Here is a 9,086-nt window from a genome sequence, read left to right on the forward strand (position 1 = left end):
TGAAGGAAACAGAGAAGTTGGGACGGAGAGAATGGGCAGATTACTAAGATGCTAAAAGAAGGTTTCAGCAGCTGGCAGAGGTTCTGAAAGTCAGTGGAATTAAAGTGCAGGGGAGACTTCCAGCCCTCGGGACTTTTCTGCCTCCCTTCTCCAAGTTCTGCAGGAATCAGGCCAGCTACTCAGACAGAAACTATGGCGGAAGATAGGGAAGGGGCTTGGTCACAAAGAAGAGTGCTGTTCCTGGGCCTGGGGTGCACAGCAGGACCAGTAAATGCTGAAAGCCAAATACTCTGCCTGAGCACACCTTGCTTGGCAAGTCCCAAAGCCTGAAATGGGGCTCCTAGCTTCTAGGACTAATTTTGTGGATGTGAGAGCAAGGGGACAAGCAGGGCATTATATGAGCTCTATCTGACTTGGGGTGTGGGCTTTACTATTACTCATTTCAGTTACCACTTACTCACCTGTCTGGTATGCACCCCCCTTCCTGAGGAGCCACAGAATAGTAAAATGTACAGTGGCTTTGACTTTGACCTTAGTTATGACTCTGTCATTTACTAGCTCTGAGACATTAAGCAACTGTTAACACTATATAACTAGCTTCTTCATTGGTAAAATAAGCAAAATCCATAATCTCACAGGATTGTTGAAAATTAAAGGAGAACACCTATATAAAGGTCTTGAAATACAACAAATATGTACTAAATTAGAGCTATTACTTTTTATTTATTTCCCCAAAAAATGGTATCTTCCTTTTTAGACATTTTGAACAAGGCATTACTCTAAGCTTTTCTATAATTTTTTGGTAATCTCCTTTCTGAGACTAGTTATATTATGTGACTCAGCATGGGATAAACTTCCTTAGTCATTAGGAATACAAGATAATGTAGACACTGTCAAGACTCCTACTTGCATTTCACCTGATAAGTGAAGTAGCAATTTCGTACTCATCTCCTGTTTTTGAGAGAGGAGAATTGTTAGGAGAGGCAATTTACTGTCCCCCCTGAACGTCCCTGTGTGTTTTTGTTGGGTGTGCCAAGAATTCAAGGCTGGATTACTCTTGATCTAGGCCATTTCTCAGGATTGTTTTTACAACAAGCAAACTTGAGAGATGAGATGGTGTTACCCTCGAGGACAAAGAGCCAGGTTGCTTACTGCTTGTTATAAGAGGATGGGTTCCCTAAGCTCAGTGCTTGTCAGCTGTGATGCTAACCCACTGTGTGTGCCATGTACACTTAGCTCCATGCTATGGCCCCATGGGAGTTGGGGACAACGAGGACCAACACAAACATGTTGAAGTTCATGCTGCCTTTTATGCCATGAGTAATCAAGTCCTTTGTCTCTGACTCGGAAGTCTCACATCTTCCGCCAGCACACACAAAACAGTAACAGGTTAACTTCTTGTAAGAGTAAAATCAAATCCCAGATCCATGAAGACTGTCTATGAGGCAATTTATAAAGTTCTTGCAAATTCTGCTTTCAGTAGAATGGAATTTCCAGTGGTATCTCCAGCTGGAACTATGCTTCTAATGGCTCATCTCTGTTAGTCAGCAGGGAAGAAAAACAAATTAAGAAAAGGCTCAGGGAGCTCTTAACTCCCAGATTCCCTTCAACTCTCACTGAAGGTGCTCGGTATACGTAAAAGACTGAGAAACTTGTCCACTGTCACCCTAAAACTGCAGTTTATTTTCCCTTAGAATAGTACCCAGGATGCTTCATAAGCTGACACTGCCTATCTTTGTCACAGCATCGCTGGCCACCACTTCCATCTCTGTATTTGCTCTTCCTCCCATAACACTTCCTAAGTATGCCAACTTTTAATATCCTGTATATCTGATGCTGTTTTATGCTTCCTTTCAATTTACTACATTCCCCTCACTGGAAAATTACTATTAATCTTTCTAGCTAGATCTTGCAAAACATCATCTACTTTTCTGAAATCCCAAACAGACAATGGTTCTTGCTACAGGCTTTATCAGTACATTCTTCACTTATAAACTTTCATTACTGGTACCCCTTTCTTCCCCAATTGCTCTCCAAGTTCCTTATCTTACCTGGGTCTTACCCATTTTTGCATTCAGGGCAGCAAGAATGCCCTGCATGTAGAAGTGCTCAGTGAGTATTTACTGACCTGAACTAAAATTCTACCCTTGGTACTAATCATAGGGATTAATGGTTAGTAAAACAACTTGCTACGGTATTTTTATCTTCCAATTCATTAAGTACTGACAATCAACTTATTGCTTTGGGTGTCAGATTACTTACCAGAGCACCACTGCTGAGCAGGATCATGAGAACAATAAAGCTTTCAAACCAATTGTGTTCAACTATCCTAAAGCATGTTTTCCTGATATTCCACCAGATTTTTCCTTTTCGTAAAACAAACAACTTGCTACGGTATTTTTATCTTCCAATTCATTAAGTACTGACAATCAACTTATTGCTTTGGGTGTCAGATTACTTACCAGAGCACCACTGCTGAGCAGGATCATGAGAACAATAAAGCTTTCAAACCAATTGTGTTCAACTATCCTAAAGCATGTTTTCCTGATATTCCACCAGATTTTTCCTTTTCCTGAGTCTATGCTAACGTCACAGCATGGGAACCTCCGTATGCAACCTGGCAAGAAAGATATGCATTAAAATGGCTAAAATACATGATTTAATGCAAATGTTTCCCTAAGAGAGTCCCTCAACCAAATAATTTCTAACACATACCCGCAGCTTCAAATAGATTCAACCTTCTCTCATCTCCTAATTCTCATGGTGTTTTCTTAATACTTGTCAGTTATTTCTAACTTAGGATATATTCCTGTCTTCTGTATTTCTCTGACTTCTCGCCAATCTCTTCTACAGTGTTTAAAACATTTTTTTGCAATCTTAATACACAATGAACACTGAATTTGAGGAATGAATAAATGAACTAAAATCTGAGGACAGTTCAGGGTCTCCTTTACTGAAAGATATAGTTTTCTTAATATAGATCTAGTTTGCAATCTGGTGTGGCTTCAGCTCTTCCATAAAAAACCTTTGACAAACACCACTCTAAATAATAATAAGAAAATTAGCAAAGGTCCTAAAATTAAGTTTAAAAAATAGATCTTGATTAGAAGATGCAGATGAAACTGTTTCAAGTACTCTTAGGTTGAAAACAAATCTGACGTTGGAATCCTAGGTGTACAATATACTACTATGAAAAATTGAGAAACATTTTTAAAAAATGTTTCAGGTTTATTCATTCATTTCTCCTTTAAATATTTCTTGAGTATTTTCTATATAGTTAGTTACGTACAGAGTTTCTTTTCCTTGGGGAATTTATTTTTGGTTTTGGTTAGGCAGACAGACATATAAATAAATGACTATAACCTGATAAGCAACTAAACTGACAGATATGCAGGGGTTATTTTGGTATATCTGGAATAAGCCCATCTACCCTGGCTCATTGAGAAGAGGTCAGAGGAGGCTTCCTAGAAGGGGTGAAGCCTGAAATGAATCACTGTACTAGCCAAAAAGGGTTTGCATGGAATTCTGGTCCAGAGGCAGCCGAATGTGCTATGCATAGAAATTGAAGCAGTTCAGAATTATTATGAAAGCAAAGTGTACACAGGAGGCCCAGCTGAGGTTAGAGAAATTGATCAGATTACAGAAAGCATTTCTCCCACCTTAGGCAATTGGGTCTATATCCTATAAACACTGAGGAATCAGGGAAGGGTTGTAAGCAGAGAATGATAAGGCAGACTGCAATTAAGTAGATGTCTCCAACGGTTGTGTGGAGAGTAAGTTGGAAGAGGAGAAAAAAGAGAGGTGGAGGTAAGGAAAGACCCTTAGCCAAAAAACCATTTAGAATTCTGGTTTAGGGCAGCAAGAATAACAATAATAGACTCAAAACATAGTTGGCAGGTAAAATTGTAGAATTTGGTGACTGACTGGATGTGGATGTGAGATAAAAGGAGGAGCCCAGAATGACTACAGGAGCAGGAGCTGACTTGGGAGGTAATAAGTCTGAGATGCCAGTGAAATCTCTACATCCAGGAATTCTGTAGCTATTTGGAAGCATGAATTTTACAGAGAAAAATCTGAGCTAGAAAAGAATATGTAGGAATCATTAGCATATCTGTGTCATCTGAGATCAGGACATTTTCTGAGCTCCTACAAAAGAAGTTATTTAGGAGAGAAAAGAGTCAAATCTGGAACGCTCTGAAACAGCAATATGAAGGGGCAGAATTCAGTGGTTTAGGAAACCCAGCTCATACTAGCTCTTGATAACACATTGTGAAATTTTTAGGATATTTTACTAGTCCATTGTTAAATGCAGCCATTATAAAAAATTAAAATGTATAGCACTGGCAAGTTTTCTCAGTGGTTAGAGCATTGGTCCATGGGCCAAAGGGTCACAGGTTCCAATCCTGGTCAAGGGCACATACCTGGGTTGGGGGTTCTATCCTGGCCTTGGTTGGGGCTTGTGCGGAAGGCAATCAATAGATTTTTCTCTTTCACATCTCTCTCTCTCTCTCTCTCTCTCTCTCTCTCTCTCTCAGCCCCTCACACTTTACTAGTAATTTCCAGCTTTATAGAAATGTAGCAAGCAATGTTTTTCCCCCAAGTCTCTGGTATTTTTGCCATCATGTATATTTTATGTGTTTCTGCCCTTTCTCTCCGGAAGTTTCTAAGTTCCAATAAGGCTAAACCTGTGTCTGTTTTGCCCTTTCTTTCTGCTTACAATACTTACTCTAGTCCAGTGATGGCGAACCTTTTGAGCTCGGTGTCAGTATTTTGAAAAACCCTAACTTAACTCTGGTGCCATGTCACATATAGAAATTTTTTGATATTTGCAACCATAGTAAAACAAAGACTTATATTTTTGACATTTATTTTATATATTTAAATGCCATTTAACAAAGAAAAACCAACAAAAAAATGAGTTCGCGTGTCACCTCTGACACACGTGTCATAGGTTCGCCATCACTGCGTCCTATACATAGCTTAATATGCTGTGTATAGTTGCCTGAAAGACACAGTCCCTCCAAAAGAGTTCTAAAATCACCTAAGAATTTCATGATCTAAAGGTCATATCTCTGTGAATTCTAGAATTTACACAAAAATTGGATTTAAAAAAACAACAGGGTGAATGGAAAATATACACCTGACTTCACTTATCCAATGTTAATTACAGTTAACATGACCTCAGATCTGAAAGAATTTACCTTTATTGTATTTAAAATAATTACCTTATATCTCAAATACATTAGTAAAGAGAAATTAGTAGGACCAAAAATTGACTCCCAGATATCTTTTTCAGGGCAAAAGAAAACACTAGAAAGATTGGAAAACTTTAGGATGAAATTTGTTTTTATATTAACTTAATGCTTGAGACTTTAGAAATTATCTTATACTTAAAAAAAGTTCTCATTCAGAACAGAATCTTCTTAACCAAAGGGTTAAGAAGATTTTACCAACTGGGATTTATTTTGGCAGTCTTAAAGTTGAAGAAAAATATTTTTCTTGATTGAAGCAAGAAAAGGTACTATGCATTCTAATTAGACAGGTAAGACAATTTTTTATCTGGGATGAAGCTTCATAAATATTGCTCTCAGGATTTATCACATCTCATAGAGTTTCTCTAATTTTGAGGCAGGAGTGCTTGACTACTTTTCTGGGTTTTATGGAAAGGCATTTCCCAAGAGATTCCCAACCTAGATGGTGAGCAACATTATCACACCTTCTTTTTTTAAGGACTATTAATTAAATGTGAAGATAACAGAGAACCTCTCAAACATTTTAATAGATCCCTGTGGGCAAACAATATTTATTTTGGGTGGTTTCATTAATTTGCTGTTGTGATCCATTACATAAAGTTTAAACTTGTTTCATCATGTTAAAGCAATGCTCTCAAATGATAAAGAAACCATTGACCAAGACAGATTACCCATTAATAAAAACATAATAGCATGATCCATATAATTAATGTAAAAATTTCATTAGGAAAATAAATCATTTTTTCACCACCTCTTAAAAATGTCTAAATCCTCTAAAATAAGTGTTTTGTCCACATTTTCTTTCTAATAAAAGGTACAAAGGAATTGGTTACTGTGTCACTAAAGTCAAAAGTAGTTATTTGTTATTTTATAGAGAGTTGGTATACAAAGAACATTTTGGGGGGGAAATTGAATTGGTTCCTCCTACCAAATTAACAGGAAATACATTATTTTAAGAACTAATGTGTATCTATCTCACGTGCTGGTCCAATTTACTAAATGTATAATCCAATTAAAGTACAATATAAAAGCAAGCAAAATCAAAGAGTCATGCCAGGTTCATAATTATAGTTTGGCAAGACAAGTAGAATTAAGGATAGTGAGGAGCAGATCTAGGGAAGGAGCCTGAAGTTTTGAATTACAGAGCTAATGAAACAGAATAAAGAAGGTGAAGAAGAGGAACAAGATGTGAAATAATAAAGTGATAGTCATTAAGTTGGAAAGGATCAATGGATGTGAGACAATGAACAAAACAATCAATTTAGTATTCATTTTCACTGATTTAACTCTCACATTTTCTTCGATTTTTCTGCTACCTTTCAGGTAACAAAAATCTCTGGAGGCCAAATGCTTCTCTAAATGGGCACTGGTTCTGGCTCAGCTTCTGTAGACTAATCATGAACTGGTTAAGAGTCATTTCCAACGTAAGTGAACGAGTTCCTGATTTCCCATCCTGACAAGCCCACTCATTTTGAAGTCATTATTTCCAGTTTCTGCGGCCCCAAACTTTGACTCATTTTTGACTCTTCTCTTTATTTCACACCCTACATCCAACCTATCAGCAAATTCCTTTAGCTTTAACTTCAAAATATTGTCAGAATCTCATACTCTCACCACCTCCAATCCTAACACACTAGTGTAAACTCCCATCAACTCTCATCTGCATTACTGCAGGAACATCCAAGAAGTTGTCCAACTTCTGCCTTTACTATCCACTCGTTCACTCTCATGATGGCGTGTTGTGGGGCTTTGAAATGAGATGCTTACAATGTACTTCACAGCTCTTATGATCTGGCCTCTACTACTGACTTCAACTGATCTGGTCCCCTGACTTCAACTTTTCCATTCTTCACATCTCTCAATTTGTTTTATTAATATATACTAGCCCCTTTATTTCCTCAAATGTCATGCCTATTCTCATCTCAGGGCATGTGCCTTCATTACTCTGCCTAAAATATTCTTCCTTCATATATTTGCATGGCCTAATTCAATTTTTTCTAGGTCTCTGATCAAATGTTATCTTTTTAAAAGACCTTCTCTGACCACTTTATTTATATCATAGTTGGTCCCTACCCTTCCCCTTTTCTTTTTACTTCTCTATAGTATAGCAAGTCCAATGAGTTTAAAGTCTCTAGTTGAGAGAGCATAGCTGCACACAGTGATGCAACTGAGAGATCTGTGCCCCTCAGTAAATTTCTTGTCTTTAATATATATATATCTATTCATTTATTTGAATTTTTATTCAGGTAGAGCATACATCCTATATAATAAAAGCCTAATATGCTAAGTGTCCAACTGTTCGACCATTTGACCAGTCGCTATGATGTTCACTGACCATCAGGGGGCAGATGCTTTGACCAGTAGGTTAGCCTGCTGCTGGGGTCCAGCTGATCAGGACTGAGCAGGAAGGGCCAGACATGCCCTGGAGCCCTTGGGAGGTCCCTCCCCTGCCCTGATCAATAGTGCACCACTGGGGTCCCTCGGCTGGTCAGCACCTTCTCGCAATTCGGGACCCCTCAGGGGGTGTCAGAGAGCCGGTTTCAGCCCCGGGACCCTCAGGGGATGTCAGAGAGCTGGTTTCAGTCCCTGCAGGCCAGGCCAAGGGACCCCACCGGTGCACAAATCTGTGCACTGGGCCTCTAGTTGAAGTATAATTGACAATTAAAAACTGTACATGTTTAAAGTGTACAACTTAATGATTTAAGTATACATTGTAAAATAATCACCACAATCAAGCCAATTAACATACTCATCACCTCATATAGTTACCAATTTCTTCTTTTTTTCTGTGATAAGATCATTTAAGATCTACCTTCTTATCAAATCTCAAGTATAAGATACAGTATTGTTATTGTTAACTATAATCACATTGTCATACATTAGCATGTATTCATATTGCATAACTCAAACTTTAGCCCTTAGCAAATTTTCAATGGTCAAGGCCAGAGTTCATTTGAAAATATCTGTTATATACTAGACTCAAATTAGCAGTTAGGAATACTTTTAAAGTAATCACATAAGTATTCTCATTGGTGATTTGTGGGATTAAAATAACCTTTGTAAAATTTGATTTCAGTAAGACTGCACCTACAGTTTGAAATAACTCAGCATTAAACACTTTCTGTAGAGAGTTTAAATTTTTCTAAGACTTTCTTTTTCTAATTTGAAGGCTTAATTTGGTTGACAAGCCCACTTCTTTCTAGTAATCCTAAAATTTTAAATCAGTCATTCATATAATGGGTGAAAATAATCTTGGTAGCATCCGTACAAACTTAACTTTACATGGTGCTAAATCAATTTATTAAGAAGCAAGCAATCTATGTTAAAATTCTTAAAAAGAAAGATCTACTTTCTTTTTAAGAAGTGTTTTACTTATAACAAAAACACAAAATTTCTATTAATTGGATGCCATCATTTGCTTTTCCCATAAAATGAGATTTGGCTTATATTCAAATAAAATTCATGCACCCATGGTAGTTAAAAACAAAAGGAAAGGAGAAGGAAGATAGGTACTATGCTAATTAATTTAGGTGTTATCTCATGTAATTTCCTTAACATCCCTATGATGTGGATGTAGTTGTTCTACCCACTTTAATATATATCTATTCATTTATTTGAATTGTTATTCAGGTAGAGCATACATATAGTATAGTACACAAATTTTAAATATATATAGATATACTCAACTAGGAGTCACCTAGGTCACAATGTAATATTTCCAGTGCCCACAAAGGGCTCTCATGCCCTTTCAAAATCTGTACCCCATAAAGGTAACCACTAATCCGAGTTCTATCTCTGTGTATTGATTGTGCCTATTCTCCCCCCCCCCCAAGC

General features: G+C 37.4%; 1 protein-coding gene across 1 annotated transcript in view; it reads right to left on the reverse strand.

The window, feature by feature from the left end:
- The window catches only part of SCN9A (sodium channel, voltage gated, type IX alpha subunit), a 132,161-nt gene that overhangs the window by 20,183 nt on the left and 102,892 nt on the right, over positions 1-9,086 (reverse strand). The window contains exons 19-20 of the mRNA XM_014546972.1: positions 2,459-2,617; positions 2,263-2,366 (exon numbers count right to left, since the gene is read on the reverse strand). Of these exons, the coding sequence (XP_014402458.1) occupies positions 2,263-2,366; positions 2,459-2,617 (263 nt within the window). The remainder of the gene's footprint in view (positions 1-2,262; positions 2,367-2,458; positions 2,618-9,086) is intronic.

The sequence above is a fragment of the Myotis brandtii genome, unplaced genomic scaffold (assembly GCF_000412655.1).
Source record: "Myotis brandtii unplaced genomic scaffold, ASM41265v1 scaffold112, whole genome shotgun sequence".
NCBI classification, from domain to species: domain Eukaryota; kingdom Metazoa; phylum Chordata; class Mammalia; order Chiroptera; family Vespertilionidae; genus Myotis; species Myotis brandtii.